Source organism: Carassius carassius, chromosome 49, assembly GCF_963082965.1.
Source record: "Carassius carassius chromosome 49, fCarCar2.1, whole genome shotgun sequence".
Classification (NCBI taxonomy): domain Eukaryota; kingdom Metazoa; phylum Chordata; class Actinopteri; order Cypriniformes; family Cyprinidae; genus Carassius; species Carassius carassius.
Genome location: NC_081803.1, coordinates 14,204,163 through 14,224,196, shown reverse-complemented (window position 1 = coordinate 14,224,196; position 20,034 = coordinate 14,204,163). Strand labels below are relative to the sequence as shown.

Genomic DNA, 20,034 nt, shown 5'->3' with positions numbered 1-20,034 from the left:
CTAGAAGACACATTTGGCTGAGAACACCACAAATGTTGGCTTCTATTTTCTAAAGCCACATTGTGCTGTGTCAGGTTGAGTGGACTTATAAGCCTAAATCCAATATACATTGAAAAAACAAACAAAACACAAACACCTTCCCACACAATTAGCAAATTAAAAGTGTCTGTGTTTACCTTCACAGTCCCTCCCAGTGCAGGATGAGCCTCTGCAACGCAGCATGACCCCACCTCTCACCTGAGGTGTTAATTTTAATTGTTATAAGGTTGGTGAATATGCAAAACAATACAATACATCAGTGTATTCATATCTGTAATGTCTTACCTAATGCAGCTTAGATTGGCCATTTGATACCCTTGTCGTCATCTGATTGGTCAAAACAACCTAAGAGCACATGATAACTGAACGTAATTATTTTTTATAGAAAAAATGATATATATTCTTTCATATAGTTTATATATCCTTAATATTATGTATATATTTAAATATTACAAATACATCCAAATATATATATATATTTATACATAGGCCAGTGTTATTTTAGAACTATTGATATACTATTACAGTTTTTGTAAATATATTGTGTTAGATTTCAATTTTATATTTTCAGTATCTTCAATTTTATTTTATTTTACAAGTTTTGTTGTGTTTTTGATATTTTTATTAGTTATTTTTTATGCCAGTAAGTTAATTTCAACAAAAATTAGTAATATTGCCTTAAGTTTATATATTGAATATTTATATTTGAATTTAATTATTATTAATTTAACAAAATGTGAGTATTCAAATTAATCAAATCTTATACATATATCCTAATCAAATATCTTGAACAAACAGGTACATATAAAATTAAATTATTTTTTATTAAATATTTTTAAGATATTTTTAAGTATTCAGCAAAAAATGAATAATTAAATTGATTTGTCTGCCATTCATTATTCTTTTTCAGTAGTAAGAGTTACTGAGTACCGCTAAACTATGATGTGTTGCCATTCAGGAGGCAGGTCTTCTAAGAAAGATCCTCAAAGTCATGCCGGAATGGGAATGCGATGCTGTCAATCACTACTTACCGCACCTGTCCTTAGATGCATTTTTTTTTTTTTTACCTCAGGATGCTCGGAAAGGAAGTAAGGTAGGAGGTAAACCTCAGCTAACTGCTCTACATAGTCATGGCAATGGACCAAGAAGAGGTTAGAGAGGATCTTCTCAACAGTAAGTTCCTCTAAAGCTAAGTCTTTTTTTAAAGAGGAAAAACAAAGACAGATTATTTGACAATTATACATGTAGAGCTCATTAAGCATTTTCTTCTGAATATATTTACATTTAGACATCCCAACATCTCAGCTACTCAAATCAGATCTGTATCCTCTGCCAGGTGGGTGCAGTGCTGCACAGCTGTCTCCACCATATCAGCAACCAGCTGCACTGAGAAACTTCCTCCTGTGTCTATATACAGTGCCTTTCCTCCAAAACACACAGGAATCTGCACATCTACAGCCAGCTGCATGCTAAAAACAGGGAAAACAACTATTTTATAGAAATAACAAAGACATCTTTGGGCACATCCCACTTTTGAAATATATGTGCCACATATTACCAAGATGTTATGATGCAATATACAAATTATAATCGATTTCCTCAGTATTTCAGATACCAGGAGCCCCGAAGATCTCAGCGGTCTTCCCCACCGATACTTGAGGGCATGATCTAGAGCCGAGCAGAAAGTCACAATGCTCCCCAGAGCCTGCTCCTGGTGGTACGTCCTGATTTTGCTGAGTTAGATGTGTTTCTATAGGTCAACATATTTTGTTGACCCTGGAACAACATTTTACTCCAAAAATTTATTCTTGACCATATCCCTACACCTAAACCTAACCTTAACCATGAGTTATCCCTAAAATCAGAGGAAATGATAGATGAATGACACTGATGTACAAGCACCAAACAGTGATTTTAAGCATAAACTTCACAAAATCTATAAACTGGTTCTTCAAATCTGATTGGTTAATCACAATGTTGTTCCAGGGTCAACAAAGATGTTGTCCCAGGAACATGTCTCGCTTGGTAAAATCAGGTTCTGCCTCCTGGTGCAGGAGATCCAGAGCTGATAGGCTCTCTGTTGCCTCCCTCTGCTGGTGAGGCTGGCCATCATCCCTCTGTGACCAGCACGGATTTAACAAAAAGCTGTTAAATGTACTTTTCTAGTAATCTGTGACTCTCGTGAGCCTGTAAGAAAGGTATTTTGTGCAAGACTTTGTTGATGGGATGATAAAGAGGATGCATGTCAGTAGAGGATGCATGTCAGTAAAGAAACCATCTCGGTTACGTATGTAACCACGGTTCCCTTAATAGGGAACGAGATGCTGCGGTGACGTCACCGTATGGAAACACCTCTCGGTGTGACGAATGTCTGAAGCCCTATACCATCCCGCCAATCCTATTGGCCAAATAGCACTTGGCACCGCCCCACGCATGCGTACGCATCGTATACCTGGGTGCCGCACGCTATTTCGCTTAGATTTCATGAACTGAAGAAGAATCCTATCAAGGTATTGAACGGCCGGGACCGCAGCATCTCGTTCCCTATTCAGGGAACCGTGGTTACATACGTAACCGAGATGTTCCCTTTCATAGGTCACTTCGATGCTGCGGTGACGTCACCGCATGGGAACCCTATACCATAACGCCTGACATACCTGATAGCTGGGATCCAAGGAAGCATCTACTCAAGCGGAGAGAACCCGGGAGCCAGGAGCCGACCTCGCATCCAGACTGTAAAACTTGATAAAAGTGCTCGGTGAGGACCATCCTGCTCATAGGCTAAAGATATTGCCTCCACCAGCCAATGGGACATGCGTTGCTTAGTGACAGCATGGCCTTTATTCTTGTGTCCGAAACAGATAAATAGCTGGTCAGACTCACGCCATGGGGCTGTTCGATCAACATAAGTCTTTAGCGCTCTGACAGGGCAAAGACTCCGATCTCCTGACCCCGCCTCTGCAGGGGGTAAAGCCTCCAAGACCACTTGTTGAAAGCGAAAAGGGTTAGAAGCGACCTCAGGGACATAATTAGGCCTCGGTCGCAGCAATACTTTCACAGAGCCTGGTGCAAATTCCATGCACGAGGGTGAAACAGAAAGAGCCTGTAAATCCCCAACTCTCTTGAGGGAGGATAAAGCCACAAGAAGAACTGTCTTAAGAGTCAGGATTTTATCCGGTAGAGTTTCCAAGGGCTCAAACGGATGCCCTGATAAACCTTGCAACACAATGGATAAATCCCATGAAGGAACTCGCACAGGGCGGAAAGGCCTCAGCCGTCGCGCACCCTGTATAAAACGAGAAACCAGGGGATGATGGCCCACTGAAGCACCATCTATATATATGTGGTTAGCTGAAATGGCTGCCATATAAACTTTCAGAGTGGCTGGCGTTACTCCATCAGAGAAACGGTCCTGAAGGAACTCCAGTACTGAAGCCACTGGGCAGTAAACTGGATCCATATTACGAATTCCACACCAGGCCGTAAACAGTTTCCATTTGAAAGCATGTAAGCGTCTCGTAGAAGCTGCTCTAGTATTCATTATGGTCTCGGTGGTTTCAACAGAAAGACCGGGACATATTAACTCACACCGCTCAGAGGCCATGCCCACAGCTTTCATAGATCTGGCCTTGGGTGCCAAATCATTCCCTGTGCTTGCGATAGTAAATCCTGTCTGAGGGGAATCTCCCATGGAGAGCCCGCTAACAGACTGACCAGGTCCGCAAACCACGGCTGTGTGGGCCACCACGGAGCCACCAGCACCAGCTGCTCCACTCTGTCCAGCCGTATCCTGGATAACACCGCTGGAATTAGACGAATCGGGGGAAAAGCATACAAGCTGGATTTGGGCCAATTGTGAGCTAACGCATCCAAGCTGCGTCCGTCGTACAGTCTCTCGGAAAGCACAAATCCCCAGCCGAACTCCAGCTAGAAGGAATTCGTTTGACATCCACTGTCTTATTGACATAACACACCTCCGTGTCACCGAAATCGTCCGATGCGGAAGACAACGGGGTGAAATGTTCCGACTTTTCGTCCACCACTGAAAGGGGCGCATATGAAGTAAGCTCAGACAGATTACAGGGGATGCCGCTGCCATTAGACCTAAAAGTCTGAGGTACAAGCTCACCGTCACTGTGCGACCCGCTTTGAAGCGATGCACGCATGACGCGAGAGACTGAGCACGCGGGAGAGATAGTCTTGTTGTCATCGCGCGAGACTCCAAGTCTATTCCCAGAAAGGTTATCCGATGAGAGAGAATTAAAACACTCTTCTGGAAATTTGTGCATAAGCCCAGGTTGTTTAGATGATTTAGCACAAGATCCCGGTGAGAGTGTGCTTGAGTCTGCGATTGTGCTAACACCAGCCAATCGTCTAAGTAGTTCAACACGCGAACACCCTGGAGCCGCAACGGGGCCAGAGCTGCGTCCATGCATTTTGGAAAAGTTCGGGGAGCCAGAGCTAAGCCAAAGGGAAGAACGCGGTATTGATACGATTTGCCCTCTAAAGCGAATCTGAAGAACTTCCTGTGTCTCTTGATGATCTGAATATGAAAATATGCATCCTTCAGATCGATCGTGACAAACCATTTGTTTGTTTGAATCTGAGACAAAATAGACTTTACCGTTAACATCTTGAATTTGCTCGTCCTGGCTGCAGGATCCAAACGGCGTAAATCCAAAATGGGTCGCAACCCGCCGTCTTTTTTTGGTAAAACAAAATAGGGGCTGTAAAAACCTGACTCCATCTGAGAGGGGTGTACTTCCTCTATAGCCCCTTTGCTCAGCAGAGCTGACATCTCCTGTCGCAGCACTGCTATTTCCTTTGGCTTCACAACCGTGGGAAGAATTCCGCAGAAAGGAGGTGGGCCTTTTAGAAACTGAATGGTGTATCCATGACGAATTGTGCGTAACACCCATTGTGAAATGCCAGGCAAGCGTTCCCACGCGGCCCGAAACAACATTAGCGGTTTCAAGATTTCCGCTTTCTGCAACGTTTTCATACACATTAAAATGTCCGGGCACGAAAGGCTTGCGGCGTTCGTAAGCAGGGAAAGCTCATGCGTCAAAGTCGTTGCGTCTCGTTGTGTATAATCCTGAAGCATGTCCACGGCAGGAATTAATCCAACAAGATGAACATCGAGCTCTGCCGCTAGCGAAAAGGCGGCGGCTGTGTTCGACAAAGCTCGCTTCCTGCACTAGGGTAGGGGAGAGCGAGCGATGTGGAGAAAACTCCAGCGCAGCGCTGTCCTCATAATCCATGTCACACATGTCTCCCCAAGCCATCGCCTCATGCGGTGCCTCGGTAGCTGCACAAGTGACACTGCGGGGGTTAGACGCGGGGGCAACCTTAGAAAACACTTCTACCCTCGAGCGCAGTACTCTAAGCCACAGGCCATCACAGTGGGGGCAAGAGGAAAGGCCGCTGAGTGCTGCCTGTGCGTGATGTAAGCCCAAGCACACTACGCACCTTTCATGAGAGTCTCCCTTCTTGATGAACCTGGTACACAGTTCCTTACACTTCCGAAAATTCATCGCGTCCGCGAAGAGGAGTTAACACTGCTCGGAGAAAACCGCTGAGAATGCAAGATGATTCCTAGGGTACAGATGATTCGCTTTCCTGAAGGAAATTAAATCTGATCGAAATAGCGCTCGGCACCCAGGTATACGATGAACGTGGGGCTATTTGGCCAATAGGATTGGCGGGATGGTATAGGGCTTCAGACATTCGTCACACCGAGAGGTGTTTCCATACGGTGACGTCACCGCAGCATCGAAGTGACCTATGAAAGGGAACCGCTTTGATGAATCTTATACAAATGACAGCTAATTGTAGCCATATAAAATACTCTTATTTGGTCGGAAACATTTACTATCGATAGAATATTTCTGTGAAATCAAAATTAGATTTCAAAATATAAACATACGTGTACTTAATGTTTTTTTTCTTCCCTTTGATACCCCCTCCAAAACAACAGACACTGAAGATTATCTTCAAAATAAAAGTCCCATGACGCCAATGACACAAGTTAAATATACATTAGCGTAAATAAACATTATATATTTAAAGTTTATTGCATACAATATTATATATAAAATTAATATTATTAAATGGCTCCATTTATTTATTTAATTATTTTTATTATTACTTCTAACCAATACGGTTTTAGGTCTTTTTATTAAATATAATATTGACTTTTTGTTATTATAATCGCTATTTTTGTTTTATTTTAGTTATTTATATACTTTATATAGTACAAGTTTGAACATTTATTGTTTGCATTTATTGTAATGTAACTCACCACTTGATAAATGCCGTTGATTTTATACTTTTCTCTTGGAACTGTTATGCATACAATCATAATAAAAAAACGGATGTTGACAAGTATAGCCTGTTGCAAATGCATATCGCCACTAATTCAGAAATGAGAAAAAGATAAAATCGCAGCCTTGTTACCACGATCATTTCAGTCCAATTCTTACTCCGTAATGAATCACTGCTGAACCTGTTATTTTATCTCGAAAACATAATGTGAACCAAACCCCGCGATTATCAAAACGCCAAACTCCGCTGTTCCTTATCCCGCCCTGTACATCTGACGTGTGTTTACAAAACAAAAGCACTTCATTGCAAGAAAAAATAACGCGCGTCGACATTTTGTGCCTAAGGTAAATATGTTATATAAACGCCAGACGCTTAAATGACGTTTGGTTTTCGTAATTATATTTTTAAGTCTATATTTTTTTGTAACCTGTTTCAGACAGTCTGAAGTGACGCTTTTTAGAGGCAGAATAACTGAATGTTTAGATCTATTTGACACAGTTTAGCTCAGATCAACAGATCATTCGAAAATCTTTTTGGTTTATTAGCTATAGAACATTATTATAGAATATCATGAACTGTCGATCAGAAGTCCTGGAGGTGTCAGTGGAGGGCAGGCAGGTGGATGAGGCCATGCTAGCCCTCCTGCACACGATCCTTCTGCACCGCAGCACGGGGAAATTTCACTATAAGAAAGAGGGCACGTACTCCATCGGCACCGTGGGAACTCAGGACGTGGACTGCGACTTCATCGACTTCACATTCGTGCGAGTGTCTTCTGATGAGCTGGACAGGGTTATCAGGAAAGCGGTAGCCGAATTTAAGGTGCTTTTAATCACAGAAGTTCATTTAAGATATATATATATTCTTATTAGACTATTAGGCTTTAACTCACTATAAAGGTGTACCATGGTAACACCATGTTTGGACATGCTCCATGGTAGTAGGCTACCAGAATACTCTGACGTGATTTTAGTACCATGGTATAACGCTACTGAATCATGGTTCATTTCATTATTCATATACAATTTTTTTTTCTTTTCTAAGGGCATACTTCTTCCCTCAGTATTTTATTCCATTTTTATGCTTCTCCTTTCTTTTCATTCAGTTTTGTTCTTTTGTGTTAATAATACCCAGCACCAAAACATAAAAACAAAGACAGTATATCTAAACAAGTTGGTAGATTTTTACATCTCCAGATGGAAAATTAATGTATGTTCTCATATTATATCTATATTATGCATTTATAATCACACCTGTAAGACATGATACCTAACCATAATATGCTATATGAATTAATCTAATATATCTGTTTCTTTAAATTCTTTCATTTCAGAGGTGCCTATATCTTTTCAATAAAGTATTCTTTTGCTCTTAATTTCATGTTCCATAGTTCTATGGAAACGAACTCTAACCAAATCATTTAAAACTGTGGATTCTTGCCTTCTTCAAAATCTTATTGCTTTGAAAAACTGTAATTCTCTCTATTTAAAAAAATTAAATAAATTTAACTCCTCTAACAGAGGATTCGAAATATAGTCCAAGTATACAAAGACTATATTTTGCATCCTTATTATATTTGGTTCCTAAATATTTGTTCCAGCAATTACTAAGGTAAAACAAAGCGTTTTTACACATTTTATAACCACAACCTTATTTCTACCCAGGATGCTCTTGGTAATTCTGGGAGTGATGGCATGGGTCAGATCTCTTTGGAGTTCTACCAGAAGAAGAAGTCACGCTGGCCCTTTTCAGACGAATGCATCCCGTGGGAGGTCTGGAGTATTAAGGTGAACGTGGTGAACCTGGCCAACGAACAAGAGCGCCAGATCTGCAGGGAGAAGGTTGGCGAGAAGCTCGGCGAGAAAGTCATCAACGTCGTGGAAGTCATTAACCGTCATGAGTATCTTCCCAAGATGCCTACACAATCGGAGGTGGACAATGTGTTCGATACGAGTTTGAAAGACGTCCAGCCGTATCTGTACAAGATCACGTACCAGATCACTGATTCTCTGGGCACGTCAGTGAGCACTACCATGAGGAGGCTGATCAAAGACACACTGGCATTGTAAAAGACAGTTAAGCAGCTGAAGCCAGATGCTTCTTGGATGTTTATGATGATCTTGTAAAAATAGAAAATCATTACAATGGGATTTCAAGTAAAATCACTACACTTTTCCTGTATAATTATGCTGTTCACAATGTTTCCATCAGCTAATTCACGCAAGCAAATTATTCATACTTTTTTTTTTTTTTTTAATAAAATCTAATTATGTTCCCTGAATTATATATTATTTTTTTCTCTTGCAAATTTGTCTGAATTTTTGTTACGCTGATAAGTACGTGCTTTTTTCCATGCATTCACCTAAACTCAAAAGCTAAGTAACAAATGTAATGTCTATTCAATTAAAAAAATTAGCCTTTTCAATAAAAAACAAAAACATATTTAATACATATTTATGTGAGATAAACTTCTATACTGTATATATACTGCATACTGTTTTTCATCCAATAGATAAGAATTCATACTTTACCCAAATAGTGTCTGTAAATTTTGTAACTGACACAGTGTCCAAATCAGAACACAAACAAATTATTGCACATGTTGATATTTATTTTAGAAAGCAAGCACAGAAACAGTAGAAAATGATTTAACACAAAAACTGATAGTTTTTAAAGCCACATTAGAACAATTCAAGTGCTTACAAATATTAGTTATTGCAGAGATACTACAAGAGATACTTTTCATAAGAGAAAATGTGTGTGTTGTACAAACAAAAACCAGGATGATGTTTAAATGGTCTGTTCTGTCATCCCTATTCATTCAATGTCATACAATCTTTCATTAAACCATATTAAGAAGTTTATCAATTACTGAAATAATCATTTTATCATCAGGACACATTGATCTGCTGATAATATGGTTAAACTCTTTACTCAAAACAAGAAGTTGATGTTATGTCATGTAATACTGGGGACAAATTAAATGCACACTAAATCAGGAACTTCTATCCTGAGTAATGGGCAACTTGTTCATTAATCAATACCTTTTTTTTAGGGGTGTAACATAAAAAGGAATGTATTACCATTTTATCCATCAAAATATAGACTAAATGTCAGTAGCTGATGGAAAATGCAAACAGCAAGCAACATATTTAGATTTTGTGTTCAACAAAGGCCATAAGCTTGTGAAGCCAAACATCCCCTAATGTAAGGGAAGAAGACTTTTCCTTAATTGATTGATATTTCAAACACTTGCTAATAAGAAATAAGATTGCTGTTTTTGTGCTTTAATATTTTAGAATAAAGACCTTTTCTGGCTCATACGGTCACAGAAAAGGTCCACTGAACATCGGGAATGTCCAACCATTCAACGTCATTGCATCAAGACTTCATTAATCACTGAGTACAGAGTTCTGGTAAGTTGAACTTACACTATGGTCCAGCTCACAATGTACTGATACAGTACGAAAATCTACTCAGACTTCATCTCTACACATTTATGAGAAGTAATTCCCACATATATACTGCATGTCCTGTACAACAAAAAATATTAGAAGATCCACATTGCAGGTACACACTAAACTGCTTAAAGAACATCACTCCAAACCTGCTATTTGTACATATAAAGCCTTCGATTTGTTCAATGCAATTACTGAATATTATCCACATCCTCTAAACAAAAATACCATGTACAGGTAAGTTTACATAACTGGCAAAAACACATTAACAGAATATTCTTAAAATTATAAATACAACTTAACTAGCTATATCAAAATTAAATGATTAACATTTTCCTCACCTCTATCAATGTTCACAAAGTTTATTGTATAGTTTGATATCAATTTAAGATTAAAAGCTATAACAGCATAAGCAGGGCTGAATTGGGCATTTAATGTCTAAACACTTAACTTAAATGGGGCATAAATACATTTAAGCTATCATTTTAGGCCAGAAAAGAGGGAATTAATGTCTATTAATGCCCTATCTGCATAGGCCTGTGCTTTTAATAGAGAACAATGTTTATTTGGAAATATTTGAAAGTGCTAACAGCATAAAGGCCACTAAAAATCCAAAAAATTAATCACTCATTTTTTGTTTGCAATAAAATAAACTAATTTAGAAGAGTTCTTAAGGTGAAAGAATATAATGGCCTTTCATGATCATTGAAAAGTGAACTTAAAATGTAATACAGGGAAATGCTTTAGAAAACTAATTTATGTTTTGAGCAACTCTTGGCATACAATCAAAGATGCATTCAGGAAACTCTTGACAGTCTTTGAATACTGTTTATAGAAATTAGGTATATTAAGTATGATCAAATTCTATTAATAAATCCCTGGGTTTTGTCTGCAAGTGTCTCCCAAAGTAAATCATTTGGCAGTTTAAAGGAGACAACTTTAATGGTTAGGGCTACAAATGTGCAACTCTGCACTCTTATGTATGGCTCTGCTCGTGACTCCACAGACTGAAAGCGGACTTAAATGTCCGGTGACAGAATTTGCACATGTACTGCCGTTTAAAGGTAAGTGCAGAGAGAGTTGGAGCATGGTAAAATAGCGTGTCAGATTCCTGAGGGGTAATAGTTTCGTCTGTGCTGTCGGACTTGAAGTGAGATTGTTCCCTAGGCTCACCGTCACCTTTTTTGTCTTGCTGTGGCTTCTTGAGTTTGGTTGACGGTGACATGGAGCCTCTGGGTTCCTCTTCTGAGGCATCCACCCCAGAATGGGTTACTTTGAGTGGAGGTTCTTGAGAAGCTGGAGGCTCTGGGATGGAAATTGTGAGAGGTGGAGAAGGAGATGGAGAAGACTGAACCCTGTCAATCTCTCTCATCCCTGGCTCCTCAGGTGTGGACATGTGGGACTGGTAGTGGCTCCAGAGGCGGAAGTTGGTCCTGAATGCTTTGTGACATATGTGGCAGATGAAGGGTTTGATGTGGCAAAGCAGTTCCTGATGTCGTTCCAGGTCTTTGTGGCCACCGAAAAGCTTCCCACACTTCTCACAAGGCCAAACGCCTGGTTCCTCAGATCCAACAGAAGTGGTGCTCATGCCATCCTTGGCTGATACTGCTTCCTCTAGAGGTTCCTCTTTGACTTGAAGCTCCCCTGGACCGTGAGTGCTCAAGTCCTCTGGTACATAAGACGACGAGTCTTCAGAATCATACATTGGTGGAACTGACGAGTCACTGAACACTGCTTCCTCTCTGGAGTCACGTATCAACTCCTGAGAAGAAGGAGGAACTCCGAGAACGTTGGATGATTCGTCATGATTGCTCTCCTGGAGACCGAGAGTCAACTGCTCCTTCACACTCATCATATTTTGCTTGTGGACTTCCACCTGATGACGCCATATGCTGAAAGAAGACTTAAACGTGCGCATACACTCAAGACAGGACAGCTTTTTGTACTTGCAGTGAGCTTCATGGTCTTTCTTGACAACTGTGTTGGAGAATCGAAGTCCACAATATGGGCAGACGGTAGCATACCTACATGCTCTCTCATGGTCTTCTAATTCAGTCAAAGAGGGCAGTTTCTCATTGCAGAGCCGGCAAAAAAAGACATCCTTATCTTGGTTTTCTTTAATATGTGTCAACTGCTGCTGCTGCTTGTATTGAAGGTCTCTCTCGGCATCCATGTCAAGGTTAGCCCGCTCAGCGGAGTGTCCTTTCATATGTAGTTTTAAATGTGATTGAAAGAAAAACATTTTACCACAGTAGGGGCATCCGTAGGACCTCGATCGCCTGTTTTTCCTGCCGAAGGGTTGCGACTGTAAGCCTTGCCTGGATCTCCGGAGCTTTATAATCAAGGCCTTCTTTATTTCCCGTTCTCTGACAATATCAATTAGCTTCCTCTGAAACTTTTCATCCAGGACAGAATAGGAACTAGAAGAGGTTGCGGGATTTTGCACCACGCCGTGTTGGGTTTGGCAATGAGTCCAGACTTTGAAGTTTGTGTGAAAACGTTTGTGGCAGATGTCACAAGCATACGGCTTCTTTGGGTTGTGGTACATGTTCACATGGCGATACAGACCTGCATTAGACCTGAAAACCTTCAGGCAGTTCCAGCACTTAAACATTTTGTTTGGCCGAAGTTCTCCAGGTTCCTCATTATTATTGTCTATGTTGGAATTGTAAGGTACCTCACCAAATGTGCTTTCCTGATGCAACAGATGATGCTCATTAACAGGCCTAGATTTCTTAAAGGGCATATAACTTCCATCTATCTTAGTCTTCCTCTTCATCAAGGGACCGAAGTACCCTCTGGAGCTTTCATCATAGTTTGCATGAAAGACTTTGAAATTTAATGGCAGATTGTCTCCAACAGTAATGCGAACGATTTCAGAAGGGTCAGCAAGGGGACTGCTGGGCTCCGCTTTAATCCTGATTTGAGTTGTTTGAGTGCCGTCCGTCTCGTATGCATTTCTTTGTCTTGACCTGAGAAGAAATGGCATATCTTTTGACACCCTATCCTCATGTTCAGGGGAAGGCAACCTTGCTGTTGTGGTAAATAACTTGACTACAGACTGTTCTTGAATTTGTGAGTCCTTAAGGTCCAGAGCTGGAGAAAATACAGGAACGGGACTATCCATTGACAATGATCTGCGCAGCAGACTTTTAATAAGTGGCCCACTTCGGTCTACGATTTGGTTGTGTGGACCTTGATGATCACCTACTGGCCTGGATTCATGAGACACTTCCATTCTTCCATCAATGGCACCTTCAGTTTGATCTGATTGTAGGCTAGTGTGCTGTACAGACTCACTGAATGACACTGAGGATGTTAGTTTTGGCCTCATAGATGGTGATCGGTATTCAGCTCGATGTCTCAGAATGGATGTTGGTGAGGAGATGATAGATCTGCAATCACCATCGTCTGTGTTTTTGTTTGAATTTCTGCTGTAAGAGGTACTGTTTGTCTCTTTTTCACTTGGTCTGACGTGTCCTGAGGATTTGCTCTGATTGCTAAAATCACGTGTGAGCGAAGGTGGCTCTGTGGCCTGTTTAAACAGTTTTCCCTGAAGAGTCAAACTTTTCCTCTGAAACACATCCATGCCAGGCTGCTCACCTTGACCTTGATGTACAATAACACTTCTCTTTTGAGAAGCGCCATCCTCCTCCTCAGAGAGCGACATCCGTTTTCTTGACACAGAGTATGACGCCTGAGGTCTTATAGACATGATGTTGGTTAGAAAGGGAATGCCGAGGCTATATCCCAACTCCTGTATAGCTGCCAGGCTGCATTTCTCCACAAACAGAGATGATGAGTAGATGTAGTTTAGCACAATCTCAAATGCATCAGGCTCACAGAAGTCAAGCTGAACAATGGAGCGGTTCTCTGAGTCCCTTCTGGAGAACACAGACTGGAAGTATTCACTGCATGCTGCAAGGACACTTTTATGGGCCTGGTACTGTTGATCACCCACTAACAACACAACATCACAGAGCTGTCCCTTCAACCGCTGCTCGTTGAGGGCACCCAGCAGTGAAATACCATGGGAAGGGTTACAGTAGTGCCCAAGGCCCTCCATTTTGGCTTTGAAGGGGAGTAAAAGAAAATACAAATTTAGTGACATTGAAAAGTCATTACAACTGCCATTTCAATTAAGCTACATAAAAATAATCTTGGTAACACTTTTCGCAAATATCAGTATGTTCAGTACTGATCACAAATATCAGTACATTACTTAATGCACCCGGTATCACAAACTTCAAATGAACAACAATTTTTACATAATTAATTTATGTATTTTTATGTAAATGTATAATACACTTTTAGTGTATTGTTAATTTATGTGAAATTCAACTTGAAATGTTAACAATATATTAGTATGTGGAAATTAAAATGAATTTACATTAATAAATGCTACCCATTACATTAAATAATGCTAAAATTATTTATCTTACTGTAGATTATTACCATGAAACATACATAATAGCTTAAACATGAAAATGCTGACAAATGCTAAGATAGGCACAACATGTAAGCTTACATCACATTAGTCACTCTCAAATAAAAAACACATTTCCAACAACTTTGTTTTAATAAAAAAAAATACATAGTTATTGAAACATCGGAAATCAGATATGATTATTTATTTTAATATTTTTAATATTTAATATTCTTTGAATATTTTCTTGAATAATGGCGCACCCTGGAGTGATTGACAACCACTGCAATATATTGTGTGTGTTAGTATATATGTATATATATATATATATGTATATATGTATATATATATATATATGTATGTATATGTATATATATATATATGTATATATATATATATATGTATATATATATATATATATATATATATATGTATATGTATATGTATATATATATATATATATATATATATATATATATATAAACAAATTGACAAAGAAGCCTGACTGCAAGCACTATTATTTTATTAATACGCTGTAAAATTAAACACTGACACATGATACATGATTTCAACTACAAATCATTACAGCAAAACAAATATGAAGAAAAAAGTTGACATTTAAAATGCTCAAATTAGAAAAATATACATATTTAAGTTATTTCGTAAGCTGTTAAATAATGTCATTGCAGAATTACAATAAGCAAGGAAAGTTATAAAATACAGTAAGCGTCTACGCATGCGCATAACGACCGCTGATTACATGTCTAACGTTAGTTACAGTTAGTTTTACGTCGCATAGAGAGACTATTCACGTATGAAAACGAGGCAATAAATATGTTAATATTTAAAATTAAATGATTTCGCTGCATGTCCCTTCCTCTAAATCTCGAGCTCTGTTTAAAATAAAACCATCTGTTGAATCACCCTTGCCAAACTGTGACCCTATTAGCAAACAAGTCACAAAATACAGGCAACGGTTGCGTCTCTTCCCTCCACTATTCACAAGATACGAGAAACGATTAGAACACGCGTCTGCGCGCACACAGTGCTCCAGACACCGACTGCGCATACATCGCATCCTGCACAACAGACTGAGAGCAGCCGCTTCTGTCAAAATCTCCTCGGCGTTACTTCAGGAAAGCCTGTTTTTACCAAAACAACATTCAACTACTTCACTTAGACGACGAAACAAAGTTGTTCAGCATTTCTACTCACCCTAGTTCGGTGGCTTTGGGTGCCCCGGAGCTCCGACACTGGACTTTGTTTTAGAGTTGCGTTGAGCATGAAACAGTCGTGATTCCATCCATCTTGTATTTGACGTCATCCCACTGTAGGGATGAGGTCATCGCTAAGAACGCTCGTCACGTGTGCTGCTCTCTGATTGGCTCCTGTATAAGCTGTGTGGGCGTTGACGAGGAAATGAGCAGAGGATGACGAACTGATAAACCGTTGAGGTGAGTTCAAGCACGAATGCACGCTTCACTTGTTAAAGTGACAGGCTGATAAAGAAATATGGGATGGGATGGGACTCAACATTATTAATAGATGCACGCAAAAATATCAATGTACTACATCGATTTTATACACGTATTTTACAAGCCACAAACAAATGCCTTTTTCATCTGATTCGGGATTAAATGATTGTGCAGCGATTTGTACATATACAGACTTGTTTGCAAATAGTTAGTTTGTCTAGTTCAGTGGTTTTCAACCTGTGGTCCGCGGCCCCCTAGTGGGTCTCGATGGTATTGCAGGTGGGCCGCCAATTACTAATAAAATAAATAATAATATTTTTCATATATTTTTATATTTTTATAAATAATAATAATATTTTTCATATATTTTTAGTCATAACATAATAACATCATTTCATATAATTAAATAACAAAAAATAAATATTAAACTGTAACTATGCTTAAACTATTCGAGCTCACTGATTGGTTTAAGAATAAACCGCCAACTTATCTTAGATATTTTTGCTGCATATGCTACAGAACAACAGCAGTTGTGCCAAGCGGTGCCAGCCACAAGTTCTGTTCATTTCCATTTCATTCAATAAAGACGGGTAACAATCTAGCTTCTGATTACTAAGTTATTAACCCAAAAATAGTGGGGTCAATTAATTTTGTTGAATTGGGCTGCGTAAACATATGTGTTTGGTTGTGTGGGCCGCGAGTTGAAAAGATTGGGAACCACTGGTCTAGTTTATGGAATTACATTTGTTTCAATAATAATGAACGAAACTTTTTAAAACTGAACGTAACTTTTTCAGAAACTATCAAAAATATGCCATTACAAAAGAAGAAAAACACTATGAAAATGAAAAAAATTAACTCAGTTGCACAAATTTAACAGGCTCTTCAAATATGCTTCATTCTTTGTTAATGTTAATGATTTGTTTTCGCTAATCGTGGATTCTAAATTCATTGCCACAGATTTCACTTACGTTTCGCAGTTTTTTGTTTGGTGTTTTGACACAAACCTCTCGTGGGGGCGGGGTTAACAGTGATCTACTCTGATTGGATAGTGAGCTTTTGATGGACAGGTGCTCTCTGACCGGGAAGTACAGACGCCACCCAGTGGTGTGTATATTGGAAAGCTCTCGCGGTGATTAAATCTGGTCTCTAACGCAAAAAAATCTTTTTCACAGACAAAGTGAAAGACATTTATTTTAAGCTCATACACAGGTTCTACCCTGTAAAGAAGTGTATACAAAGATTTAAATCTGACATTGATCTTACATGCTTTTTTTGTTCGAGTTCTGAAGAAACTGTACACTTATTTTGGTCATGTCACTACACTCAGCAACTTTGGGATGATATTGGTGTGTTTGTCAACTGTAAGATTTTGCCAGGCTTCTCAGTACATATTAAAAACATTATATTTGGGTATTATGACTCTGACCCCACAAACGAAAATAACAGTTTTGTTATTAATTAAAAAAATTTCCTAAACAAATTTCACATTCACAAATGCAAATTCTCTAACTGTAAACCTGTGTTCTCTGTTTTCCTAAAAGAAATGGAAACTATTTGAATGTAATCTCAGTGTCTAAAAGAAAGCTATAAGGACAGTTAGATTTGCTCTGCCTTTGATCTCCTTGTTTAATTTTGTTTAGATTTTGGCCCTCTTTTTATTCGTTATGTTTTTTTTTTGTGGTGGATATTATGTGATGTATGTTTATACCTTTGTATGTTTTTGTTCTCTGCATTAATAAAAATAGAAAAAGAAAAAAAAAGCTCTCGCGGTGATTTGTATGCAATGCGTCGTGCCTTGTGTTACTAAATATATAAATAATATTTGACCTTCAATCGTTAGGTTGACCTTCAGTATTGGTTACTGAAGTAACCAATAACATCGATGCAAGTTTTTCATGTTACAGTGTGCTACAGTTTGTTGTGAGTTATTCAGTAACACAAGCTTACTTCAGGCTGCCTTGAAGGACAAGAGCTCATCTTTACAGACTGAGACGATTGAAGGTCAAATATTATTTACATATTTAGTAGTACAAATCACAATCACGAGAGCTTTCCAATATTTGCGCCACTGAGTGGCGTCTGTACTTCCCGGTCAGAGAGCACCTGTCCATCAAAAGCTGACTATCCAATCAGAGTAGATCACTGTTAACCCCGCCCCCACGAGAGGTTTGTGTCAAAACACCAAACGAAAAACTGCGAAACGTAAGCGAAATCTGTGGCAATGAATTCAGAATCCATGATTAGCGAAAACGAATCTTTGAAAAACATTAACAAAGAATGAAGCATATTTGAAGAACCTGTTAAATTTGTGCGACTGAGTTAATTTTTTTCTTCTTTTGTAATGGCATATTTTTGATAGTTTCTGAAAAAGTTACGTTCAGTTTTAAAAAGTTTCGTTCATTATTATTGAAGCAAATGTAATTCCATACTAGTTCGAGTCGATCTTGTTTGGTTCATTTGGATTTTGAGACTTCATTTTCACAGTTTTCAGCATTTCACGTCCCACACACACACACAACTACTAACGAACAAGGCTCAATGCAATTCATTAACTTGTAAACGATTTGAAAAATTTGCCAATGTGCGTCACTACACTGAAACAAATGCTTTTAATAATAATAATAATTCCTTTACATTTATATAGCGCTTTTCTAGGCACTCAAAGCGAAAAAACAATGCAATGCTTTACATTGTCAGGGTTAAGAATTACATTAATGTGCCGCATTTTGTTCAAATAGAGACATATTTGTGAATACAAATGTTATAGTTTGTATTAAAAATTATCATAATTTGTGCATGTAGGGATTAAAATGTGCATTTGTGGATCAGGCGACGTGTGTGCATTCATCCACGTCTCTTCTGAGTCGATTCTGTTTGATTCATTTGAATTTTGAGACTTTCCTCCAGCCCTTTAAGCCTTGCCCAATCCACACACACACAGTTCGCGACCACTAGATGGTACTACAGTCCCACTCACGTGCGCATTCCATTGTGTACAGTTTTATGAATTTTACATTGTGTTTTCTTTGTTTCTTTTTGGTTTGGCTATTCTTCTCTGCCCGTAGAAATACAATAAAGATGTTTTATTGAACTTGTTCTAACGTAACTTGTCTTAAGACACATAATAGCTTATATTAATTTGGCCAAACAAGAACTTTGTGACAATAGCCTACCATGTGTTTTTTTTTTTTCCTGTAATTTAACGGCACGTTGTCAATTTATTCCTTCCTATTATTATTATTATTATTATTATTATTATCAAAAGGGCTATTATAGTCGCTCATTTAAGCCATCAGTGATCGCACAAACGAGTGTTTTATAGGCTAAAGCCTATTCCGCATTCAAGCGTATCGCATAAATAGCTAGAACATTTTATATAGGCTACTTATTACTAAACTATTTTCTGAGTCATGAACGACTTTATTCTCGATATTTAATTATTTTTATTCTCAATATTTAATTTCTACATTTACATACAATTTTAATCTCGCATTATAAGATAATGACTTTATTCTGGAAAAGTTTTTTTTTATATATATATTATTATTATTATTTTTTTTTGGCCCTATAATCTTCTTCCTTACTCTCTCATTTGGCACGAAACCAAATGTTTCCATTTCACAATGTTGGCTACTTGAATTTGAATGCTACAGACTATTATTTATTAGGCCTATGTAAACCAGGCTTTGTACTTAACCCATTTTCCAAATCAAACAAATCAAAATCATGGTCTTCTTCACATGAAAAAAAGGCTGAACGGCACGGATTGTACTACGGGCTGTTTTAATTAACCAATGTATCTAGATTGTGTATATATATGTTTGGTTTAATGTTGTAAGCCTATATAATAATAATAATAATAATAGCCTACAAGGAAGGAATAACTGACAACGTGCCGTTGAAGAAAACACAATGTAACATTCATAAAACTGTACACAATGGAATGCGCACGTGAGTGGGACTGTAGTGCCATCTAGTGGTCGCGAACTGTGTGTGTGTGGATTGGGCAAGGCTTAAAGAGCAGGACGAAAGTCTCAAAATTCGAATGAATCAAACAGAAAAAAATCAGTAAAGCTGGAAACTTAATTAACTCTCAATTTAATTAGATTCATCTCATTAATTTCTCTGGGTCATTTGTGATTTTTATATACAATGGGATGTTGTTTATGAATATATGTGTATAGTTCATTCACTACCTATCAAAATTCGGGGGTCAGTAAGATTTTTTTTAAAGAAATTAATGCTTTTATTTAGCAGGGAATCATTAAATTGATCAAATGACAGTAAAGACATTTACAGTAAGGTGCTA

At 38.4% G+C, this 20,034-nt stretch overlaps 2 protein-coding genes across 2 annotated transcripts; one reads left to right on the top strand and one right to left on the bottom strand.

Moving 5' to 3' along the window:
* The first annotated feature begins 6,662 nt into the window (after positions 1–6,662).
* Positions 6,663–8,644, top strand: LOC132132167 (autophagy-related protein 101). The gene is made up of 2 exons (XM_059544471.1): positions 6,663–7,185; positions 8,028–8,644. Exons 1-2 carry the CDS (start codon positions 6,934–6,936, stop codon positions 8,430–8,432), a joined length of 657 nt encoding a protein of 218 aa, XP_059400454.1. The 5' UTR covers positions 6,663–6,933; the 3' UTR covers positions 8,433–8,644.
* Positions 8,645–10,629: 1,985 nt separating this feature from the next.
* Positions 10,630–15,589, bottom strand: LOC132132188 (zinc finger and BTB domain-containing protein 21-like). The gene is made up of 2 exons (XM_059544501.1): positions 15,463–15,589; positions 10,630–13,892 (listed from the first exon to the last, which is right to left on the bottom strand). The coding sequence occupies exon 2, from the start codon at positions 13,885–13,887 to the stop codon at positions 10,798–10,800; it is 3,090 nt and encodes a 1,029-aa protein (XP_059400484.1). The 5' UTR covers positions 13,888–13,892; positions 15,463–15,589; the 3' UTR covers positions 10,630–10,797.
* Positions 15,590–20,034: the final 4,445 nt, after the last annotated feature.

Coding starts and splice junctions, on each gene's coding strand:
- LOC132132167 (XM_059544471.1), top strand. CDS start 6,934: ATGAACTGTCGATCAGAAGTCCTGGAGGTGTCAGTGGAGGGCAGGCAG. Junction 7,186..8,027: donor AAGCGGTAGCCGAATTTAAG/GTGCTTTTAATC, acceptor ATTTCTACCCAG/GATGCTCTTGGTAATTCTGG.
- LOC132132188 (XM_059544501.1), bottom strand. CDS start 13,887: ATGGAGGGCCTTGGGCACTACTGTAACCCTTCCCATGGTATTTCACTG.